This window comes from Apodemus sylvaticus, chromosome 8 (genome assembly GCF_947179515.1).
Source record: "Apodemus sylvaticus chromosome 8, mApoSyl1.1, whole genome shotgun sequence".
Taxonomy (NCBI): Eukaryota; Metazoa; Chordata; class Mammalia; order Rodentia; family Muridae; genus Apodemus; species Apodemus sylvaticus.
In genome coordinates, this window is record NC_067479.1 from 52,372,128 (window position 1) to 52,398,156 (window position 26,029).

Below are 26,029 nucleotides of genomic sequence, written 5' to 3' on the forward strand. Positions count from 1 at the left end.
TCTGTTAGTCTTTTCTTTTTGTTTTGTTGTTGTTGTTGTTGTTTTTGTTTGTTTGTTTTTTGGTTTTGTTTTGTTTTGTTTTGTTTTGTTTTGAGTCAGGGTTTCTCTGTGTAGCCCTGGCTGTCCTGGAACTCACTCTGTAGACCAGGCTGGCCTCGAACTCAGAAATTCGTCTGCCTCTGCCTCCCAAGTGCTGGGATTACAGGTGTGCCACCATGCCCGCCCGGCTTTTTTCATTACATAGCTCACTAGTACAACTTGAAATGGGTGTGGTAATACCTACAACAGTTCTTTTATTATGCAGAATTGCTTTTAGCTATCCTGGGCTTTTGTCTCCATATGATGTTGAAGATTGGTTTTTAATTTTATGAAGAATTGTGTTGGAGGTTTAAGGGGGATTGAGTTGAATCTGTAGATTGTTTTTGGTAGGATGGCCATTTTCATGATATTAATCCTACCAGTCCATGAACATGGGAGATATTTCCATCTTCTGATATCCTCTTTAATGTATTTCTTTGATGTCTTAAAGTTTTTATCATTCAAGACTTTTACTTGCTGAATTAGAGTTACCCCAGGAAGTGTTTTGTTTTGCTTTTTGAAGCTATTTTGAAAGGTACTATATCCGAGGTTTCTTTCTCAGTTTTCCATGTGTGTATAGAAAAGCAAATGATTTTTTTGTGTGTTAATTTTGTATCCCGCTGCTTTACTGAAAGTGTTTAACATCTTACAGAAGTTTCCTGGTAGAGTTCTTAGAATATTTTATTATAAAACTATATCATCTGCAAATAAAGATACTTGACTTCTTCCTTTCTTAATTTTATTCCCTTGATCTTCTTCAATTGTCTTATTGCTCAAGCCAAGACTCAAAATACTATATTAAATTATTATTAAATATATACATAAAGAGCGAAAATCTTCATTGTGTTATTTCTGATTTTAGTCTAAATGCATTGAATCCGTCTCAATTTAGGTTAATGTGTCTTCTGGCATAATTCTTTGACTGTTCAAATTTGTGCTTTTACTCAGAGGTCTAGAGTATGCTTGAGTTATGCTTGAGGTGTTTCTTGGTGTTGATATCTGATCTTGTCTTTGTCGGGTAGGTGTTCTGTTCCTTGGCTGCTGTTCCCATCTGGATCTGGGCCTGGGTAGTAGCTGAGTTTGTCAGCCTACCTCTTTTCCTGCTTTGTGGCAACTGGCAAGGGGCGGGACCATGGCCGCAGCATAGACATGTCCATCACCATAGCCATGGGTATCAGCACAGGCTTCTCACATAAGGGTGTTCCTTGCTGCCCTCACATCTCTAGTTCTGCCTCTCTTCATAGTGCACAATTGAATATCTACCCAGACTCTCTTTCTCTCCCATCTGCCCAATACATACTTGCTGATGCATTGCAGTGGGCAGGGCTCTGTGTATTTTCCGCTTTGAGATATGTCTTCCTAACACAGGCATTTATACCTGTACATTTCCCCCTTTAAGAAACCCTGTCTCGAAAAAAAAACAAATCCAAAAAACCAAAAAAAAAAAAAAAAAAAAAAAATGGTGAAGCAATTTCATTTAAAAATCTCAAGAAAAATAATGAACTATTTAGGAGTAAGTTCAACCAAAATACCACACCTACACTGAAATTTCAATAGAAAAGTATATGAGACATGTATAGATGGACAAATATCTCAGGTTCACTGGTTTGATGTTCTTCTGATGGTACTTCCACATTAATCTACACATTAATTCAGTCTTACATTTTCATACTGATGGACATGAAATTATTATGAGATTGCAGTGAAGAAATCTGAGTGTGACACCTGTCCGGCTATTGATAAGCTACAGTGAATTCTGTTCTGCAGATATTTCCTCCTCCCTCATCATGGCCTCGTGGTCTTACATGAAAATATGAGTCCATCAAAATCTAGGACTTTTCGAAGACTGAAAATTCCATCCTTTCAGGGAAGTCCTTAAAACAGGAAAACAAAAACAAAAACAAACAAACAAACAAAAACCCCTCAGAATAGTTTCAGGAAGTCCCTGAAACTGATCAGATCCACCCACCACCACCCTGCCTCCATGAATAAACAGTAAATCCTGCTGAGAGTCACCACCACAGAAACAAAGCAGAAGAAGAAGACTCGGAGCTAGCCCAGGTGCCCGGAAGCCGAAACTGGCTGAGCCACCTGAAGAGGTTTAGACCTACTGGGTCACTTGGAAGGCACACCCTCCAGTCTGTTGAGCTGCCTGTAGGCTGTGCAGTTCACTTCAGATTCCCAGCTATGTGAGCTGTCACCCATGCTGGGTTAGCTTTGGTGATGCAGCTGTCTTTGAGCCCTTTCTGCTCCTCACCCATTTTCCTCTAAGTAACACCAATAAAACTCATTGGACTTTGGTGGTATCCAGACTGTGGTCTGTTGTGGGAGTGTGTATGTTGTGGGCTTCCTATTGGGAGTGTGTGTGTTGTCTCCCAGGAAAAATTTGTCTCAGAACAGTGTGTATGTGTATTTCTGTCTATGTCTCTGTGTGTATGTGTACATGTGCGGGGGGAATCCATGGAGGTCAAGAGAGGGCATAGTATCCCATGGAGTTGCAGGTAGTTGTGAGCTGTCCAACTGCCGGAGTGCAAGGCTCAGAACTCCAGTCCTCTTCAAGCATTAAGTTCTCTTAACCTCTGACTCATCTCTCCAACCCTGAAAGGACAATTCTTGAATCAAGGACACATGTGAAGAGTCGTTTTACTATCACATGTCGTATTAATCCTATATTGATTTGGGGGCTTTGTTCTTTTAGTTCATTTTTTTTTCTTATGACTTTGTAAGTTAAAGCATCACACAGCTAGCTTAAGGAAGCTTCTCAGACTCTCTGCATTGCAGAAGGACCACTCTGAAGCCAAGGAGCCTCACCTAGGGTTTGCACTTGCATTATTAATCACCTTTTTATTGACTTCTCCACCACACATCCACACACTCTGGGAAGAAAAGCCAGGACCTTTCAGCCAATCTTCCTACCAAGACCACATGGAGTCTCGTGTCCAATGCATCATTCCGCTGTCATCAGAGAAGTGTCTTCTTACAAAATTCATAGCAATTAACATAGAGACTCTCAACTGATTCTTGGGTACAGAGAATAAGAGGCTGAAGCGCTCAGCCCTAAATCCTACCTCTCCCTCTAAGGCTCCTCCGCGTAGAAGAGGCTGATGGAAAGGTTCTGAGAGGTAAAGGTGGTAGATGACTTCATAGAAAGAATGTTTCCCAGCCAAAGCAGGGCAGACACACAGGTGAACTCATAGAAATCATGTCCGCATGCATAAAACCTGGCCATACCCAAAGCAAACAAGATCCCAGCATGGAGAAGAGAGGTGGACACAAAGTCAGGCTCTTAATTGAGGTGATTGGTAGTTGATAATTTCTAGGGGAGGGAAAGGCAGTTCTCATTAATGGTGTGACTCCTTGAAGGTCAGCCACACCCCAGGGTTCATATATGAGAGTAGTCACAAACAAGATTTAATGGTCAGAGACAGAGGGAGACAGACTCAGAGGGGTAGGGAGATGGACATGGGGGTAGGACATGGAGGAGTTGGGGGAGCATGAACATGATCAGAATTCATTGTACCAAATTCTCAAAGAATGAATAAAATCACCATTTAAAAGGACCAACTATGGCAGTTGAAATGACAAAGGCACAGCTTCAGAGCATCCTTCATGACTCAAGTGTCCTGGTTCCCTCCTTACTTAACACCCAGTGTTAACCCTGCCTTGGTCTTTCTCTAAAAGCATTTATTGAAACAGTATGAGCCAAGATTTTTTTTTCTATACTGGTTTTACTGTATTGGTTTAAAGCATTTATAGGAGACATGCATGATAGAGTGTATACTTTTCATTTCAGCTAACATTTGCCTTTTCTGTTCCCCAGATACTTTATCTTCAAAACCTACAAGTACTGAAAATGAGAAATAATCCCATCAGAGAAATTCCTTCTGAAATCCAGCTATTGACATACCTTAGGATTTTCTCCATTGCCTTTAATTATATTACAGAGCTTCCTTCTGGGTAAGGTTGATCATGTGAGGGAGACACAGAACGGAATTATTTGTATTTATTTTATTTAGTCATGAATTATTTATTAAAGTCTCAAATTCCCTTTTGAAAGTGGCTAGGAGAACTTTGATTACTTAAACATTCTCATTCTGCTATGATTAGCAGATTCATTTCTTAATATGCTATCCAAAAAAGATCCTCCCAGCTACACAGAACACAGTATAGCTCTAATGAATGCCAATAGAATGACCAGCAATTCAGGTAAGAATCCAGTGCCTACCCATTGATGGTGCTTCTGAGTATAGCAAGCATTACATTCAGAATTCCGAGCTGGAGTCTTTTGGTTTAAATATGAGGATGAGGGCCCGAGGGTCTGTAGAAAGTCATTTGACCATTCTGGCCCTCAGTGTTCTAATCTATAACCTAAGGAGATTGGCCTATCTGATGACTAAGAGTCTTTCAAATCTAGTAAGAATGCTGACATTTGCATATAAGATGGATTTCTCAAATATGAGCTGGTACTTAACTCCCAAGGAAAAACTTAAACTAAAACTGTAACCAACATACTTGTTCCAGTTAAGAGTGTAACAAGTTGAATGTAGTAGGTTAAGGTTGTCCATGTGTATGTGTGTCCATGTAAATGTGAATGCTAGCAAACATACTACATAACTAGTGTATACACATAACTATATACATGCATGTGAACATAGAGCACCTAAATAGGAATTCATAACAAACCCTCTGTAATCATAATTACCTACTTTAATTAGTCATACCTGTCACTGAATATGTAACAATTCCTACGGGGACTGAAACTTGGCTGTAATGAAAGAGTCAACTTCTGCCATTGTTATACATTGCAAGATCTCAGAAACCACTGGTCACAATAAGATGCTTCAGGTACTGCTTTAAACACGTTAGTATCTCTAACACAAGGTGCTATCTTTTTACTAAATATCATCGGGTGTGTATGTATATCAAAGGCAAATTCATAGCATGGAATGGAAAACCTAAAAGAGAAACATTAAGCATTTCAAGGACAGTTTAGAGCAGCTTACTTGAAGAACTGTCAGAACTCTTGCTTGCTTAGCAAAAGAGACTTGATGCAGTGTGTCACGATTAAGGAAGCATTCCCTGAGACCAAGTGAATGCAGTCAACCAAGTAACCAAGAGCATGCCTGAGCCAGCCCTGCCCCCAGACACGTTTTGTACTCTGGTTGTAACTGTCTGCAATAGTCACCCAGACGCACAGTAAATATTACACGTTCAGTCTTGTGCTTCAGCAGATGTCTGTATACACACCTACTGTGTGCTGATGGGCTCACTCTCACTGCTAGGAAGATAGACACGTGGATGTAATTAGCAACATAAAATTGCAGAGATGTGCACTATAAACGTTGTAGACAGGAAGGGGTGACTTGGAACCCATTCTGTAGGATCAGAGTGACTCCCTGGGAGAGCAGAAACCTAACTAAATGCAACGTTTAAGTTGGCTCCATCTCAGGAGTCAAGCCAAGGATAGTCGTCCCATGAATGGGGTGGGTGTTTCTTGAGCAGACATATATGGGCCGTATATAATGTAGGTTAGGAACTACAAACTGTTTGTTAAATTTTGCAGCATACAGGACAGAGCCAAATGGTGATGAATGAACCTGGAGTGGTAAATGGGTCTTTGTTGTGTAAGGGAAGGAATGTATACTTTATACAAGGGCTGGCCACCACAGAGGTTTTTATAGAACAGCTGTGGAACCAAACTTCTCTTTTAGGTAACACTCCTGCCAGAATGGATATGTGGGAACAAATCAGAGCTCAAGGTGACCAGCTGGGGACTATCAGAGTAGGTGAGGATTTGTTCTTTGAGACATGGTCTTGTTAAATAACCCAGGCTAGCCCAGAAGTGGTGATGCCCCCACCTGAGCCTCCCAAGCGCTGGGATAACAAGCTTGTACCACCATGGCTGTCTCACATTGTATTTTCTACCATAAATCTGGGCTGAGACACATTAAACTCACAGGAAAGTTCTAGGCTGAAGATAGGAGTTCAGGTTCATCCGTATATATTGACAGAAATGAAGAAGGTTGTACCCTTTTTATTTAATGCTGTGCAGAAAAGCTTTCTGTATTTTAAGTTTGCTTTGTTCAGCTATGGTTTGATGTTATACAAACGCCTTAATACACAGTAGACTGAGTTAAAAATACTTTTAAAAATTGAAATGTGATACACTTGTCTCCAAAAATCTTAATTGTCACAAATTTAATTAAAAATACAGGTTAAGCACGTGTCATATGCCAAACTTTCTATAATCTCAATATCACAGAATACATCAAACATACTATACACATGTGGAAAATCTAGTTATATATAATCTTTTCCCTACCATTAACAGCTACTATGTGACATACTCACTTAGAAATCCTAGCTTTCGAGTCCCAAGTGCCTCTGAAATTTAGCATAGTACGACAAATAAAATCACAGTCTATAATAGAAATTTTGGTTGGAAGTGTCAGATTCCTAGGTATTTTGGATAAATGTGCACTCTTCTTAAAACAGATATCTCAGGAGACGCAGCAGCGCACTGCACAATGATAGATCAGAGGAAATCACAGACACCAGGGTGAAGGGAACACTTGGGCTATGCAAAGGCAGCCAGGTGCAGCACCGAAGACAAAGGAAATAGATTGTCGTTCTCTGTTATTACTTGTTTGAATTTTTACTTGAGATTTTTAAACCATTAAATGCTAATGCTATTCTTCCTCAGCTATGTTACTTGAGTGACTTCATTTTCTAATATATATGTATGTATGTGTGTATGTGTGTATGTATGTATATATATATATATGTATATATATGTGTGTGTGTGTGTGTGTGTATGATGGGGTTCTTGCCCTGTATTTTTCCCATCTCTAGCGGGATCTTTCTAGTTGCAGGAGATCCATATGCCAGAGCTGAGAAGGCACAGTGGTCCCCAAGTATCATAGATGCTGGAGACTGGCAAGCCACTCACAGGCTTGATGCCAGTTTCTATTGGGAAGGTTAGAGAAAGTGCACTTCACTTCAAGAACACTACAAAAATCAGGGGGAAATATCTTGTAAATTGTTTTGTAAATTCTTCCAGTTATTTCTGAAGCTTTCCCACTCCCCCCTCCCCCGATCTATGTTTCTAAAACAAAATAAAATGTCAGAGTGTTGGAAGCCCTTTTGTTTTTCCGTTTATTGAAAATAGATTTTTGAGCTGGGTGGTGGTGGCGCACTCTTTTAATCCCAGCACTCTGGGAGGCAGAGGCAGGTGGATTTCTGAATTCGAGGCCAGCCTGGTCTACAGAGTGAGTTCCAGGACAGCCAGGGCTACACAGAGAAACCCTGTCTCAAAAAACAAAAACAAAAAACAAAAAACAAAAAAACAAAAAAAAAAACAAAAAAAAAAACAAAAAAACAAAAAAAAACAATAAAAAGAAGAAAATATTTTTTTCACATAATATATCCTTCTTGTAGTTTCCCCTCTCTCTACTCCTCCTACTTCCTCCTCACCACACCTCACCTCCCATCTGGATCCCCACCCCCTTTCTGTCTTCATTAGAAATCAGGCTTCTAAGGGATAATAATGAAATAGAATAGAGTAAGATAAAACAAAAACTAACACGTTGGAATTGGATAAGACAAAAAAAAAAAAAAAAAAAAAAAAAAAAGAAGAAGGAAAAGAGCCCAAGAGAAGGTCCAAGAATCAGAGACCCATCTGTTTGCACACTTACGACCTCCATAAAGCCACTAAACTGGAATCCATAATGTATGCGAAGGACCTGGTACAGACCATGCAGGCTCCGTGCACGCTGTCTCAGTCTCTGTGAGTTTCACCCATGCTGATTTGAGGGCCTTGTTTCATAGGTGTCTTTCACCTCTTCTGGCTCTTACGTTCTTTCCCCCACCTCTGCTACTGGGTTCTCTGATCCCTGAGGGGAGGGATGTGATAGAGATGTCCTATTTAAGCTGACTGAGCCAAGGTCTCTCACTCTGTGCATATTGTGGGTGTAGGTCTCTGTATTTGTTCCCATCTGCTACAGGAGGGAGCTTCTCTGATGATGACTGAGCAAGGCACTGATCTATGAGTATAGCAGAAGATCGTTAGGCATCAATTTATTTCTATGTTACTTTATTAGAACAGTAGTACTTGGGTTTACCCTGAGTCCCTGGGCTACCTAGTCTCAAGGTGTTGGTCACCAAAGCAGTATTGGGTATGAGTTCTATCTCATGGAGCAGGCCTTTAGTCACATCAGATATTGGTTGGTTAGTCCTACAAGCCTTGTGCCACCGTTGCACTAACGCATCTTGTAGGCAAGCATCATTGTTGATCAATGTGTGTTGCCGTGTTGGTGTTTGTATATATTGTTTGGTACCTGGGTGAAAGTTATGTCATTATCTGTTAAGTCCATCATTTGATTTATCATCAATGATTTAGCATCAGCATTTCTTTACTTCTTTTCTGGATGACTTGTCTATTGGTGAGAGTCAGGTACTGAAGTCTCCCACTATCAAAGTGTGAGAGTCAATATGTAATTTAAGCTGTAGTTGTGTTTCTACATGTTAAGAATGTTAAGAATTGGGCTGGAGAGAAGGTTCAGTGGTTAAAAGCACTGACTGCTCTTACAGAGGTCCTGAGTTCAATTCCAAGCAACTGCATGGTGGTTCACAACCAACTGTAATGGGATCTGATGCCTTCTTCTGGTGTATCTGTGGACAGCTACAGTGTACTAAGATAGATAGATAGATAGATAGATAGATAGATAGATAGATAGATAGATAATTCTTTTAAAATCGTAATAGCTTTAAATTAAAAAAAATGTTAAAAATTGAAATGTCATCTTGGTGGTGAGCATGTAGTGTTCTTCCTTGTCTTTTGACTAATTTTGGTTTGAAGTCTATTTTGTTAAATTAAAATGGCTACACCAGCTTGCTTCTTAGGTTCATTTGCTTAGAATATCTTTTTCTAACCCTTTATTCTGAAGTAATATCTATTCTTGATGTAATGGTGTATTTCTTGGATGCAACAGAAGGATTGTTTTATATGAACTTGGTTGCCCTGGTGTTTGATGCATAGATATTAAGAATGTCAATGTCCTCTTGGTGTGTTTTCCTTGGATGAGTATGTAGTATCTTTATGTGCTCTGATTAGTTTTAGTTTGAAGCCTCTCTTGTCAGATATTAAAATGGCAACACCAGTTTGTTTCTTAGGTCCATTTGCTTGGGATATCTTTTTCTAACTATTTAATCTGAAATAATATTTGGTGTGATGCCTCTTTTATCAGAAGTTTCTTTTGGCTAGTCTAGTTTGTTTCTTAGATCTATTTTCTTAGATATCTTTTGTGTCCATTTACCCTGAGGTGATATCTGTCCTTGATATTAAGGTGTGTTCCTTAGAAGCAAAGAAGGATGGATTCTGTTTTCACTTCAATTCTGTTAGTCTGTGTCTTTTTATTGGGGAGTTGATACCATTGATATGAGATGTCAATAAACAGAATTTGTTGGTTTTTGAGTGTGGTTAACCCTTTAGATTGGAGTTTTCCTTTTTTAAATCATTTCCTTATAAGCAAAGATGTGTAAATAGATATTTCTTAAATTTGGTTTTATCATGCAATGCCTTATTTTCTTCATCTGTTGTGATTGAAAGTTTTGCTGGGTATAGTAGTCTAGACTGGCATTTGTGGTTTCTTATAGAATCTATAGAAAATCTGTCTAGGCCCTTCTAGCTTTAAAGTCTCCATTGAGAAGTCAGGTGTTATTCTAATAAGTCTTTATATATTACTTCATCTTTTCCCCTTGTGCCTTTTAATATTTTATCTTTGTTTTTACATGTAAGTGTCTTTATTATTATGTGTTGACAATGCATATTTTTTCTAGTCAAGTCTATTTAGTATCCTGTATGCTACTTCGTGTGTATGTATCCTGTTATGTACTTTGATATGCATCTCCTCTTGTAGGTTAGAAAATTTTTCTTCTATGATATTATTGAGAATATTTTCTGTGCTTTTGACCTGAGTTTCTTCTCCTTTGTGTATTCCTCTTATTCTTAAATTTGGTCTTTTCATAGTGCCCCAGTTGGTGTTGTCATTACTTCTGTTGTGTCTTCAATGCCTTAGATTTTCTCTTCTGTTTCTTGTATTCTGTTGGTGAGACTTGCCTCTGAAGTTCTGTTTGAGTTCCTAAATTTTTCATTTCTAGATTTCCCTCAGCTTGGGTGTTCTTTGCTGATTCTATTTTACTTTCAGATCTTAAAATGTTTTTTAAATTTCCTTCTACTGTTTGTTGGTATTTTCATAGACTTCTTTAAAGGATTTATTCATCTCTATCATATCCATAAGGTCACTGTAAGACTTTTTCTTATGCTTCAGCTGTGTTGCAATACTCAGGGCCTGCTGTAGCGGGGTTGCTGGGCTCTGGTGGAGACATATTCTCCTGGCTGTTACTAATTGTGTTTGTATGCTGGCATCTAGGCATCTAGGGTTTGGAACGACTACAATTCTAGGTGCTGCTATATGGTCTTGCCTTTGTTGGGTGGTTATTGCCCACCACACCCCACCACACCCCACCCCCGCCCCCGGCCCTGGTTTCTATTTCCTCTCTAATTCTTAGGAGAATGTTGTAGCTGTGGGTTACCTGGTAGGAATTTCTGCTGAAATCCTGATAAGTGTGGCCACCAAGGTTTCCAGATAAAATGTGTATTGGGAGCTGACACTGAAGAATGGGAATGAGCTAAGGGGGTCTACAGGAGGGAGGAAAACAGGGTGATCTACTGGGATCTGTGGAGAGTGAAGAGAGACCACAGGGGGTCTCTTCCAGAGCCGTGGATGAGACTGAGAGATTGGATTTGGAGGATTCAAGGGAGAGGTGAAGATCTGTAACTAGCCTACCTACTTCTGGCCTGACTAGCCTGTGGGTCCCCAGGAAAATCCTCCTGGAGTTGGTGGTTGGGGTAATGGGATAAGTGAGGGAAAGGAAGTGTGAAGGAGAAGATCTCTGTGGTCCACTGATGGCAGAGAGGAATTTCCTGAGGTAAAAAAGTAAAATATGATCTTACGTTTAAAAAACAGAGTAGATACTACCAACATTTCTTTTGCAGGACTGAAAAAGAAGTTGGGGGTTGACCACTGAATTGAAAAGGGTTTATCTTACAGTTTCCAAATCAGTGTCAACAGTTTCTCAGAGAGAAGGAGAATAGTTTAACTGGGGCTCATTCACTTCTGATTTATTCATACATTGGATAGATAGAAATAAAAGATGCAATTTCTGGTCTCTAGAACCTCATAGTTATACAATAGGACAGGCCAAGAAGTAAGCCAACACTTAAAAGTGTCAGTTCACGGGCGGTGGTGGCGCACGCCTGTAATCCCAGCACTCTGGGAGGCAGAGGCAGGCGGATTTCTGAGTTCGAGGCCAGCCTGGTGTACAAAGTGAGTTCCAGGACAGCCAGGGCTACACAGAGAAACCCTGTCTCAAAAAAACCAAAAAAAAAAAAAAAAAAAAACCAAAAAAAAAAAAAGTGTCAGTTCTTCCACGTGAAAGGATTTGTAGAAGTGTTATATGCAAAAGGTTACATCTGTTTTAAGATGTTTTAAGATTTCAAATATGTGAAGAAAATTACCAAAGAGTCAAATTTGGGCGGCTGCAGTGTTACATTTGGAGATATGTAAGAACTATTAATTCAGATACTTTTAGCAAGTAAATAGTGGATCATAGAGAATTATGGGATAGGGGATGACAGGCAACTCAGGAAAGTAGTCGAGGGTGGGACTGTGAAGATCTTCATCTGCCATGTTGAAATAGTGGGAGGTTAGTAAAACCCTGTGCTCACAGTACCTTAGGCATGCAAATAATATTTCAGGTTTGTTTGTGTGAGAAGAGGCAGATTTTGAGGATAGTATATACACAAGGGGTGGGGGAGGTTCTAGGGATTATGATCAATATCATACTTAGCTGTTCAGTTCTAGCCTTCAAAAAGTAGTTTTTATTTGCATCCCATAGGAGACAGATTCACAATGCTGTGGTTGTGTGCCATAGAACCATTATATCTTTTCGTTCTTACTTTGGTCATTTAACTTGATGGGAAGGAAAATCAAAGATGTTTCACTAGGAAAGTCATAATACACTTGGGTTGAACAAAGACCCCCAAAGTCCACTACCACATAAAATCTCAGAATGTGTGCCAGGCAGTGATGGTGCATGCCTTTAATCCCAGAACTTGGGGAGGCAGATACAGGTGGATTTCTGAGTTTGAGGCCAGCCTGGTCTACAGATTGAGTTCTAGGACAGCCAGGGGTACACAGAGAAACCTTGTCGCAAAAATAAATAAATAAATAAATAAAACCAACCAAACAAAAAATCTCAGAATGAGACCTTACTTGTAATTACAATAGGTAAATGCAGTCTGTCAAATGGGGTCATCCTAAATAAGAGCTGGCCCTAGATCTAGTGACTGGTGGAAGGAGACCCCGTGAAATCAGAGACAAATGCTGCTGCAAGTCAGGGGCAGACTGGGATTTCAAGGAACCCTGGGAAGCTAGGAGAGACATGAGAGATGCTGTGTGGAGCCTCCGGAGGACCCAGTTCCTCCAACAGCCGGATGCTGGAGCTGTGACTCCTGAAGTTGTAACTCCCTGTGTCGAGGAAAAATACTTGACTTGTAAATGTCTTAATTTCTAGCGACAATGAATAGTCTCTTTTATAACTCACTGTTCTTTCTGTTTAAGGTTATTTTGCCTGAACTATCTGGAGGAGCTTGATATTTCCTACAATGAAATTGAAAATATTCCAAATGAAATCCAGAGACTCAGGTATTTGCAAAGTAATAGATGCACAGTAAATGACTGTCTCATTGAAGATGTTTGGTAATGATAATGACAAAGACCTTAGTCTTTTCATGTGTTCCAGTCACAAAATATAATATGTGAATTGTGGGGTTTATTTTCAAATGTAATTTGAATAACTAGTATGAAGTTTCTACAAGATGCATTTCCAATAATATTTTAAAAGTAAAATATAACAACCTTTTAATACATCATTTTGGTTCACTTTCTGGTGTGGATATATATGGTTCTTATATATTTCAATGTCATCACACACATACACACACACCATCTCACACACACACACACACACACACACACAATCAAATTCTTTTATAAATTAACAAAAGCCTTGAATTTATCTGTGTCCTATATTGTTTTTGAGACAAGGTCTCACTTTGCCTCCCTGGCTGATCTGCAGCTCACTATGTAAACCAGGCTAGCCTCCAACTCACAGAGATCTGCCTGCCCCTGCATCCGAAGTGCTGGTATTAAAGGTGTGCACCACCTTGCCTGGTTCTGTGTCTTACTCCTACTATGAATTTGCAATAATAACTAATAGGGAAGATGTTTTGTTCTCATCTTTAAGGTGATTTCGTATACACTTGCCACAGTACACACAAACACAAACTTGACACATTAATTGCAGTTGTCTTGACTTTCACAAAATTTTTGTTGACAATATGTACTTTTTATTTTAAAACATATTACATGGGCTAAAGAAATAGCAAAGCGCTTAACAGTGTTTGCTCTTCTTCCATAGGAGCCAAGTTCAGTTTCTAACACCCACATTGGGTGGCTCACAACTGCCTGAAACACAGCACTTGATGCCCTCTTCTAGCCTCTGAGAGCACTGTACACACATGGTACACACACACACACACACACATACACACACACACACACATGTGCAAATATAAATGATGAAACATAAATCTAAAACATTATATACTCTTAATCGTTCAAATCTTTTAATATATTTTATTTTAAATTATGTATCTGTCTGTGTATCTATGTGAGATTTTGTGAATGGGAACACAGGTGCACTGGGAGGCCAGAGACATTGAATTCCCTGGAGCTGGAGTTGCAGCAGTTGTAAGCCAGTTGACATGAGTGCTGGAAAAGGAACTTGGTCCTCAGAGAAAGCAGTCAGTGCTCTAGCTGCTAGACCATCTCTCCAGCCTCTGAAATCTTATTTTATGCCCTTTGCAGCAGTTTGTGACTCACTTAACTTCTCTAATAACTGTCTCCAAGTAATTCATAATTATATTTCTACACATAATATTTCTTTTATTTCCAATATCATCCAATTAAGGTAAACACAGAATAGAAAAGAGGTACTATTTTAGACTAATTTTAAAAATCAAGCTCTGTAACCAAATTCCATTATTGGTTCTCATTGCCTGATTGGTTTGCTTGTTACACAGTCATATCTTCAAAAAATAAGATGTCTTCCTCTGGTTTTCTAATGTTTCTACTAATTTTTTAAAGTTTCCTGTGGTAATCCTCATATTCTACTCGAACAATCCAGTCTCAAGATGGTTGTTCTAATAGATACAGTTAACTTTTCTGTGTGTTTACTTTACTCTGCACCTGTTCCTTTCTTGTTGGTGATGTGTTCAGGATACTGTTCCCCATCTCTACCCCCAAGCCCACCCCCAGCCCACCCCATCTCCCATCTCCCCCACTCCCCCGCTTCATCCATTTTGGAGCTTGACCGACAGTGCTCACCTAATCAGTTACTGGCAACCTTTGCATTTCCAGATGTTCCCTTTCCTCTTGCAAGTGTTACAGCTCTTATGTGGCCCTAGGAAGTCAGGATTCCTTGGGCCTTGACTGTAGCTGGTGTTAGAGCTTCCAGGCATTCCAGGCAACAGCAGGGTTACAGCACATCTGGGCTGAGGGCTGAGGTGTCTCTCTGGAACACTGCTGGTCACCAGCGTCTGCGTTTTCTCTTCAGAGGTTCCTTGCAGCTTTTCTCCCGGGTTTATCGCAGGTCTACACCCCCCTCTTGCTGTTTCTTTCCATCCACTACCCTCCGTCTTGCTCTGGGGCTGACATTATGCTGTCAGTATTTTGTATCTGCCCTTCCTTGTTACCTACTCAGTCCATACTACTGAAAATCACCAAGAATTCACTGAAAAGAAGTCCTTTATCAGACCTAATGATCAAACATCATAGAAGGAAACACAGGAGAGTGTCTTCCCAGTGGATTGATCCTCTGAGCCTGAACACCCTGCTTATACGGCCCCAGAAGGGAAATTTGGAACAATCATAGTCATTTGTTTGGACCAACCGCACCACTGCCTCTTAGCAGTGGCATGCAGCATGCAGCCTCTGTTAGTGGAAATGTTTCCTCTCTTGCATAGACTTTAGCGAGGCTTGAGAGAGTAAACTATCTAGTACAAACTATTTTAAACAGCCTTGACTGATTCTGCACGTTGACCAGGGTCATCACCCAAGATCATCCTGTAGTTCCTCGGAACCTGTGGGATGCCCAGATGGCTGATGGGGGCGATGGGCTATGTATCTGACAGTCAGCCATTTTGGTCCAGGTGCTCAGGACAGTGAGTAGTCCATCTTCCCCTTTCCCAGCATCTTTCCTTAAAGCAGCAGATTTCAACCTGTGGGTTGCAACCCACTTGGCAAACCTCTATCTCCAAAACTATTTACATTAAGATTCATAATAGTGGGCCAGGCGGTGGTGGTGCATGCCTATAATCCCAGCACTCTGGGAGGCAGAGGCAGGTGGATTTCTGAGTTCGAGGCCAGCCTGGTCTACAGACTGAGTTCCAGGACAGCCAGGGCTATACAGAGAAACCCTGTCTTGAAAAAAACCAAATCCAGAAAACCAAAAAAAAAAAAAAAAAAAAGATTCATAACAGCGGCAAAATTATAGTTATGCAGTAACAACAAAAATAATTTCATGGTTTGGGTGGGGGATCACCACAACATGAGGATGTATTAAAGAGTTGCAACATTAGGAAGGTTGAGAACAACTGACCTAAAGAAACACAAAGATAAGTAGTGCTCATAATATATACATAATATGACATCATTACCACTAATCCTGACTTCAGGTGTCTTAATCACCCTTAAAACTCACCCACTGCCCTAACAGGAGCCAGAGTATCTCTTCTTCTAACTCATTTTCACCTCACAGGTTGGAAGGGGCAAAGGGATCTTTCCAAAGCTTCATTTATAAGGGCATGTATCCTGTTTATGAGAGCTCTCCCTCAAAACCCAATCACTTCCTAGAGACTCTAGCTCCAAATGTCTTGGGCGTAGTAAGAGTGTAGAGGCATTCTGAGTGCTGCCAGGAGCCCTCCTCCCATTCCAGCTCCCCTGCGTGGTGGCGATCATGGCTCTAGGCAGCTCTTTCATCATGCTCGCTCCAGGCACGTTCTTAGTCGTGCTTCAGCCTGCAGGCAGGAGCCCCTCCCCTGCTATCCCCAATCCCACATCTTGGTGCAGACCCAAGGTATGCCTAGTCCTGCCCTGCTGCCCCTCAGCCTTTCCACAGTCCTTTATGGCACACATTGACCCACAAAACAGTCTCTAATAAGGACCCCACAGCCATCACACAGAGGATCCAGAGAAGACAGCAGCAACCAAACAACAGAATATCTACCCAACAAAACACGTCTAGACATCTACATCAAGAAACACTTCAAATATCGTAACTCCAGATGCAAAAAAAAAGAAAGAAGGAAGGAAGGAAGGAAAGAAAGAGAAAAGAAAAGGAAAGGAGAGAAAAGGAAAGGAAAGAAAAAGAAAGGCAAAGGAAACGATTTAGTTGAAGCACAAAATATGGACTTCAAAATAGCAATTTTGACTCTGCTCAAGTACCTTAAAGAGCATATGACTGAGTGCCTCCCTGGAGACCGAGAAAACACAAAGAACCAGGTGCTGGAATAATGAAAACAATCCAAGGCCTGCAAGTAGAATCTGACAAAGAAATGGAATCACTAACAAAAAATTCAAATTGAAATAAAACTAGAAATGAAAAAGTTAGATGCTAAACAAGACCCTTTGAGATAAGCCTCACCAACAGATTACAAGACATGGAAGAGAAATTTTCATGTGTTGAAAGCAAGGTAGAAAAAATTAATAGATCAGTTAAATAAATGTTGAGTCTTTTTTTTAAATCCAGGCTTCATATAGTTTTATAGACTATTCATGTAATATTTAGCATCTCTGGAAATATATGAAGATTTCAAAGTGCATGAAGCAGTGATCTGTGACTAATATAAATCAACTTCCTATATATAAATCTATATAAATCAATATATAATCTAATTGAACCTCCTATGTCCTATTGAGCATTGTAACTATTTATTACTAATTGAATGTAATGTACAAGGTTTCAACAGCACAGATCCACTTATATTCAAGCTACAGTTAAAATAAAAGTAATTACTTTAAAGGAAAATCCAGGCCTAAAATATCCTGGAAATCTGGGAGACTATGAAAAGAACAAATCTACGAATAATTGGCATAGTGGAAGAAGAAGGTCAGAGGCACAGAAAATATTTTTAAACAAATCATAGAAGAAAATTTCTCCAATCTAAAAAAGAAAAAAAGAAAGAAAGAAATGTGTATCAAAGTATAAGAAGCTTATAGAACACCTTCTAGACAGGAGCAAAAATATAAATCCCCCATGACACATGATAATCAAAACACTAAATGTTCAGAAGAAAGACATCGTAAGATGTTATAAGCTGCAAGGCGGGAGGTGAGTCACATTCAAAGCTGGCCGGTTAGAGTAACATCCGACTTTTCAGTGGAGATTCTGAAAGCCATAAAGGCCTGGATGGATGTTCTCCAAACTTGGAGAGACCATAAATGGCCGCCCAGACTACTACAGCCATCAAAACTATCAATCATAACAACAGAAAAAGAGAACATCCATGATAAAACCAAACTTAAGCAATTTCCATCTTGGAGTCTAACACTACAGAAGACAGTAGTTGGAAACCTTTAGTTTGAAGAGCTTAACTCCAGAAGACGGAAGGAATAAATAATCCAAGTAATTAAAAAAACACCCACACAAATAGCAAAATAGCAGAAATCAATGAACACTGTTTACTAATAATTCTCACTGTTAGTGCCCTCAGTACCCTGATAGAGAGACAAACTAATAGATTGGATTAGACAACAGGATCCATCTTTCTGCTCCATCCAAAAAATGAACCTCACCTTGAAGAATAGGCATCACCTCAGGGTAAAAGGTATTTCAAGCAAACTGATCAAAGAAGCAAGCAGGTAGAGCTATTTTAATATCTCACAAAACAGACATCAGACACATTAATTGGAATATGTAGCAAAGGACACCACATAATCATCATAGGAAAAATACTCCAAAAGTAATAAACAGTAGTGCACACTGAAGAAAAGACAGCACCTTCCAAAAAAAAAAAAGTGATGGTAATTAAACTGGATGGCTGATACAGAAAATTTTATATAAATCCATATTTATCATTGTGCACAAAACTCAATTCCAAATGGTTCATAGACTACAATATAGGTACATATAACCTGTGATGGATAGCTTCATGTCAACTTGAAACAAGCTTCAGTTAGCTGAAGGAGGGAACCCCAACTGATAAAATTCCTCCATCAGATCTGGCTGTTAGGCATTTTCATAACTATTTATTGATGGAGGACATCCCAGCACATTGTAGGGGTGCCAAGACTGTGAGAAAGAAGGCCGAGCAAGCCATGATAAGCAAGCCAGTAAACAGCACCCCAACAGACCCTTCAGCTCCTGTCTCCAGGTTCCTTCCATATTTGAGTTCCTGTTCTGATTTTCTTCAGTGATGAACTGTGATATGGAAGTGTAAGTCAAATAAAACCTTTCCTCCCCAACTTGCTTTTTGGTCCTGTTATTGCATTGCATCAATAGAAACCCTAACTAGGACATAACCTGAACTTGACAGAGGAGAAAGAGAGGAATAGACTTGAACTCATTGGTACTGGGAAGGAATTTCTGAACAACACGCAGCACATGCACTAAGACCAAAAACTGATAAATTGGGACCCCATGAAGTCAGTATTGGAAAGGACAGCAGTCTGATTAAGAAGTCTATATGGAATAGGAACATATCTACTGCCAGGAGCCAAACTGACCTTACTTTATGTTTAGATTCCATTTTAAAGATAGGCTTAGGTTTTGGCTTCTCCTCAGCTACAGACCTTGGAGAAATCGGGTAGTCGACGGCAACTGCGCCATGCCAGAAGTAAACATCTCACAGCTGCCAGAGATTCACCTTGTCGGAATGGCCAGGCTTTGTGGAAATTCCCACTTGCCTTACTTCTTCCCCTGCCTGTATAAGTTCCCTGAGAAAATACAGTTCGATAGGCCTTGAACTGAACCCGGGCTTGGCCTCATTCTTCGTGTCTCCTGTCCTTTCCATTCTCTGCCCTTCTCTCCTAGGGTCCCCCATTGAAGCCCCCGCAGACCAGGGCAATCTACCAATTACGCATCTGATAGAAGGTTAATGTCAACTATATATGGAATAATAAAATAACCCTGAGCATAAGGAAACCAGAACAATTATAAAATGTGGTACAGAGCTAAGTTAAGCATAAGACTTCTCAAAAGATGAAACCCAATTGGTTGAGAAACTCTTAAAGAAATGCTCAACGTCTTTAAGTCACCAGGGAAATGCAAATTGAAACTACTTCAAGATGCCATCTAACACCAGTCAGAGTGGCCTGAATCAATAAAACAAACGACAGCTGTGTGCTGCTGGGGGAAGGGGACAGGTATACGTTTCTGGGGGGAGTATGAACTGGTTTCCATGGAGATCAGCTGGGTTGCTCCTCAGGAAGCTGGGAATGCATGTGCCTGAAGCTCAAGAGCCAGACACACAACTCTAGACCACGGACTCTACGTCCTGCTGCTGACACCCCTTGTCCATGTTCATTGCGGCTCTGTTCATAATAACCACAAACTGGGAAAAGCCTAGATGTCCATCAACTGATGAAGGCATAATAAAAACATGGTACATTTACAACAACGGAATAGTATTTGGCTGTAAAAAAATAAATAAAGCGATAAAATTTGCAGGTTAATGGATAAGAGTTAGGAAAAAAAATCATCCTGAAAGAGGTAATCCAGAGCCAAAAAGACAAATATTGTGTGTTTTTTCTCTTATATGGATGTTAGCTCTTAAGCTTCAATATATGTGCTAAAATCTAAATAACTACAGAAGTTAAGTACTTAGTAAGGGACTAATGTGGAGGAGAGACTCTCCCATGAAAGGGAAAATAGAATATAGCTTTCTGGAGGCTAAAAGGGAAACTGAAATAGTATTAAGTAGGTAAGGGGTGGAAGAGAAGGGTAATTGAGGGCTTATGGGGTGGGGGTGGGGACAACTAACCAAAAGGTCACTTGAAAAAAAAAAACATATGGAAACTTATTGCTGTAGAGGCTTCCTGAAATATATACGTTATATAGAAGAAATCTAAATGGACTCATCAAATAATGGGGGAGACAATGCTCCTGGCCACCTTATTCTACCAACTAAAACATCCAGTGCCAGGAATGAGTCACATCCTGTTGAGTCATTTAGTCAAAGGGGTCACATGCAAACTCCCAAACATCACAGGCCATTGCCATGGTTATTAGGTTGCCTTCCACAACTTTATGGTAAGGCCCTATTGTTGAAGACAATGTTTATGAATTTGAAGACAATGCTCTATGTATTTCATGTACCTTAGAGAAGTCAAGTTGGTGCCTAACTAGAAGCGTTACCTGAACTGACTAGGATTCATAGCGTAGAAAGCACTCTGCACACTCCCAGAGGAGAAACGTAATCACAAAACCAGTTACAAACACTGTGGCCAACAGTGAGCTGCCTGCAAGATATACTGGCACAATAGTGGCATAAATGTTATGGAAGTAACCACCCACTTTTGGCTTGGATTTAAGATCTACTCCATGAAATAAAACTCATACCTCGTGCTGTTAAACTGATCAAGAACCTGAGCTTAGATAGGTTATGAACCTCCAGAAAACCAAATACTACTATTCTTCTAAAGTTACATAGCAATAAAACAACTCCTTGATGAACTTCTGCTATACCCGTAGACAAGTGCCTCATTCAGCCATGCACAGGGAAGCCTCTTCTTGCAGTAGATGGGAACTAACAGAAGTCCAAAGTTACACAATGTGCAGACTGTAGAAAACTTTGGAGCACTCAATCCTAAAGGTGATGTCCTCATGAAATTCTACCCCTCAAAGCTCAGAGGAAGAGGTTTAGAAAGAGCGTAAGACCCAGAGATGCTGGATGACTCCGAGAACATCGTATCTTCCAGACACAGCAGGATGGATGCACATATGAACTCAGAAACGGGATGCATGCACAAGACCTGCACAGGTTCAAGCCAGAGTCCCGGCACTGAGAGTGGGAATGTAGATGTTGGGGGTTATTGCTAACCAATAATTATTTGAAGGTGATGCTGGCAAAGGAAAAAAATCAGTGTTTTCCAATGGAATTTCACTGGGCATAGTAACTACATCCCAGGGCAGGCTCCATGCCTGCGAGCCATCACAAAGTGAACTCCATGGCTTTGCTTTGGGTTTGTTGTTGTTGTTTTTGAGGGATCATGTGTGTGTGTGTGTGTGTGTGTGTGTGTGTGTGTGTGTGTGTACTTTTTTTGTTTTGGCATTTTTGTCTTACTTTGACATTCAGCTTTGTGGGTTTTGTGTTTGTGGGGTGTTTTTGTTTTTGTTTTGTTTTGTTTTGTTTTAGAGAGAAAAATAAAAAAGATGGGTTGGTAGGAAGGTGGGGGATCTGGAAGAAGTTAGGATGGGGGAAGAGCATGCAATATGGAAAAATGTTAACTAAAAGAGATGATAGGAAGTATTGAAATGTTCAGATCGCAGCAGGGCTATGCTGCTGACCCCAAGGCGTATGTCTCATGTAAAGGGAACATGATAGTGTCCATTTTTGTCCTTCAGCACAAAATAAGAGCTTGGGGTTTTCCTCACACTTAGCCGGCCACAAGAGGTCCAGTTGTGAAGCTGTATTTGAAGAGCTACCCAGTCTCTTTATTTGAAATACCCCCTCTTTGAGGGTATATTACTTTTGTCAGCTAGAGTTAGCATTAGAGAAACTAGTTTGGGGCAAAGTTTATGTGAGCCTAGTTTGTCAAGGGGAGTTCAGAAGCACCTGCTCCACCACCTAGAGGCCACATGCCAGCCTGTTCATTTGGAAAGGATTTTGACAATGGGTTGATGTCTGTACATCTAATGTCTGCTCTTAGCACTCATTAGAAAAGAGAGAAAGGATGGCAGAAAACACCCTGGGGCAACGAGAGAGACCAGTCACACCTATTCTCTTTGAATAAAGGGGCAAGGACTATCAGAAACAATTGAGACAATGAAAAGTAAGGAGACCCAGGTGCCGAGGGGACAACCTATAATGTAGCAGTCTATTTTGAGGTTATATATTTCACTGTTTTTATTAGGCATTAATGAAAACTCATATGTCGATGCTCAGGTTGTCTTTGAAAACAGTTTTTTCAGTGTGTCACCACATTGTGTTTATGTGGTGTGACACTTCTTAGTTCTCCTGAATTTATGGATATTTCTTTTTCCACAGTGGTAACAGATCTCGAAGAACCCCCCCCCCAACAACTGCAGGTATTAGCTGCTCCATTCACACAAACGCACCCCTTTGCATAATAAATTGGTTCTGTTGTTTTATAAGAAAATTCTTTTGATTCTAAGAAAATATTAAAATAGATGTTATAGTGCCAGGTTTCAAGAACATCAGTACCGAAACTTGGGTGAATATTATAAATTGCATGATTATCTTGTAAACTATGATTTTCTTATGTACAGATCACTTGAAAAGCTGATTGTTGACGGAAATCCCATAACGTCTTTTCCACCTGGGATTTTGAAGCTTAACTTGATCAAATTCCAATTTGAAAATACATTCACTTCTTCTCAATTTTGGTTAGAGAATTCCTGGAATAACCCCCCACAACTTACTCAAATTTGTGCTTTGTTCATTGTTAAAAATAATCTACACAAAGTATTTGATTACATCCCAATTTCAGTTCAAAAGTATCTTATAAGGTGAGTAATTTCTAACATGCTTCTTATCAAAGCACATCTCTAGTATTTTACTAACACCACACACACACACACACACACACACACACTGACACGCATCTTTACACACAGTTCATTTACCCATTCTTATCTTGCAAGTCTAAGTCAGTCCCATTTTATAATATTCTCCAGGTATTTCTGAAGTTCATTGAGAATAGTGTGTTGATGAGATGGTGCGGTTTCTATGCATCTGTTAGTTAAATCTCTTTTAGGAATTACTAAACGCATACAAGCGATTCCCTTCGAAAATTGTTTAGTCCCATGGGACACGATTTACTCCATTCTGATACTAGAGATATCAGGAATAGATAAGACTTTTTTTTGTTTTGTACATCTAGAATCAGCAAGCAATTGGGGCTTTGTTACCTCACCTCAAGACCAGGGTTCTTAGGGTCCACTTGAGTTTGTCCGTTATGTCTAGGTGTTACATAACTATATTGACTATTTATGTCAAAATAAATCATCATCGCTGGATTGTATGGATGGTACAAACATTTATACTATGTCTAAGTAAAAATACAAACACTCAATAAAGACATTGCTATAGCATATTTTTTATCTCGATGATCTCTCAGATCATCAAAACTAAAGTCTTTATCTAAGGTGCAATTACTGGAAGATTAGCAACTTTTAAGAGGTGGGGCCTCGTGAAAGAGTCATAGGTCATGTGAGCAGGGCCTTTAAGGGAACTGTGGGATCCTAGTTCCTTTAGCTTGTAGGCCATAAATGAGTGGCTTTGTTCTGCCACTGCCACCCGGCAGATATGGCTCAGTGACTCTATGTTTACACAAAAGCTTGGATTTAATCCCCAGGACCACAAAAGAGGAGGATCCACAGCTTTACTTTTAGATTATAATTCACAGTGCACACATACCGTTGCTTTAGAAATTGGTTCCCTTGCATACATATCTAATCTGTTGTTCCACTGTATTAGGATTTAGATTTTGACTTAGTAGAAAGTGCCTTATCTAGATGTAAGCTCAGTAAAAACCAAGGGTTGAGTTTTACATTAGTAGAAACTCAAATATCTACTTCATGTTTTTCCTTTTCAGCACATCTGACTGTGATTGGTGCCATGGTCCCAAGTTTGGCGAAGGTTACCGCATCATCCGATCCTGTGATATCTTTGGAGTATCACATGTCCCTATTATGTTCTATGTCTGCTCTCCTTCCTGCTATCAGGAGATCAGGGAAAGCAGCTTTGTTCTGGAAGGTTTTCCTAGTAAAAGAATAGCTCTGAATATGGACTGGGTGAAAGAGAGCAAAGTCAGCCAGGTCTCGTTCTTTTTGTAAAACCCACAAATACTTATGTATAAGTGATCCACCTCTTAGAGCACGGGTTCTGCGTGGAGACCCGTGTGTCTTCTCTGCTGAGTTCTCTCTGTGATCCTCCTTCTCATGAAAGCCTAATCATTAGAAGTCAGTGCAGCGCTCTGACTCAAGGAGTAAGAAAGGCCTTCAGAGTTTAGCAGGAGTCTTGAGAAGTTCCTGGAGATCACGTTTTCAGTAAGGGGGAAAAAGGTTCAAAACATTTGCCAAAAGAACTGGGTCTTGTACTTTGTCTTTTCATGAACCTGTATTCAATGACAGGCTATCATCTTGAAGCCATTGTGGGGAGCTTTGTTGCACGAGGCCACAAAGTTATGTGTCCAGGTACTAAATGTTAGCTTGTGCACTTCTGTGAAACCCTCCTCAATGATAACCAATTGGTTTCCTTCTGAGAATAAAAGATTAATTGCAAACTGACTTTTAGCTTTTTGAATTGTCTTCCCTGCTTCTTCAAAAACTGGTACAATCTTCATCGGTCACCTTGGCTTAAACCCCCATGAAACTGAGACTAACTCCACGAGCCAGCAATCACAGTCTTCAACAATAGCCAAACAAGAAAGCAGAACCCACACAACGACGCTGTAAAGCAGTAGCCACCTGAAGTGGAACTTGAGGCTTTAAGAATTTCTTTTGAAAACTTGAGAGATGCCTCTGCAGTTAAGAGCACTTGTTGCTTTTGGAGAGGACCCAGATTTGGTTCCAGTACCCACACAGTGGCTCAGAAACACCCATAACTCCAGCTCCAAGGAATCTGATGCCCTCTTCTGACCTCTGAGGGCACCAGGCAAGCATGTCGTCCACATAGATACATGCAGGCAAAACACTCATACATATAAAACTAATTTTAAAAAAATAATTTAAGAATTTATTTTGTTCAAAAGAAAGCGTGGTGGTTTGAATGAGAATGGCCCCATAGACTCATATGTTTGAATACTCCATCCCCAGTTGGTGAACAGTTTCAGAAGGATTAGAAAGTATGGCCTGGTTGGAGGACTTGTGTGCCTAGGGACTGGCTTTGAGCTTGCAAAGGCTATGTGCTGAGCTCTCTGTTCCCTGCTTGCTGTTGGAGATGTGTATTCTTGGCTATTCCTTCCTGTTGTGGACTCTAACTCTCTGAACCATAAGCCCAATGAAACACTTTCTTTAGGAGCTGAGTTATCTGTGCTGTTATTAAGACAGCAATAGAAATATAACTAAAACATCAGTCTGCCTCATTCTCTTTGTTCAGCCTCCGAGAACTACCCTGTCCCTTCATTCTTTGGTTTCTCCATAGCCCAGCTGAGCTATTTGTTGTCCAGTGGTTTCAATGAGCAAAAGGTAAACACATTTTGACATAATTTCAAATGGCACAGGATTGTTTCATATATGACATATTGTGTGTGTGTATATGTGTGTGTGTGTAGAGTTAATTCAATCTAAAATAGTGATAATTACATTTAATGAGATCAGCTGATTTGCATTTATGCTTGTAATCTTTGCTGTCATATAATTGGAGGTTGTCATAAAGAACAAGCTGTCAGATCTATGCGGCTCATTTTAAGAATAATTAAAGATGATAAAGCAAAATAATTTGTAAAGGTTTATTTTTAATTACGTGTGTGTGTGTGTGTGTGTGTGTGTGTGTGTGTGTGTGTATGTGTGTTGGGGGAGAAATCTTTGCGTATGGGTTTAGGTGCTCACAGAGATTAGCTGCTTTGGGTCTCCTTGGAACTGG

General features: G+C 40.0%; 1 protein-coding gene across 1 annotated transcript in view; it reads left to right on the forward strand.

Annotated features, from left to right (window-relative positions):
- Lrrc63 (leucine rich repeat containing 63) overlaps positions 1–24,699 on the forward strand; it is a 42,903-nt gene extending 18,204 nt beyond the window's left edge. Inside the window, exons 7-10 of the mRNA XM_052190941.1 lie at positions 3,899–4,035; positions 12,762–12,845; positions 22,711–22,950; positions 24,039–24,699. Coding sequence (XP_052046901.1) covers positions 3,899–4,035; positions 12,762–12,845; positions 22,711–22,950; positions 24,039–24,279 — 702 coding nt within the window. The 3' untranslated portion in view covers positions 24,280–24,699. The remainder of the gene's footprint in view (positions 1–3,898; positions 4,036–12,761; positions 12,846–22,710; positions 22,951–24,038) is intronic.
- Positions 24,700–26,029: the final 1,330 nt, after the last annotated feature.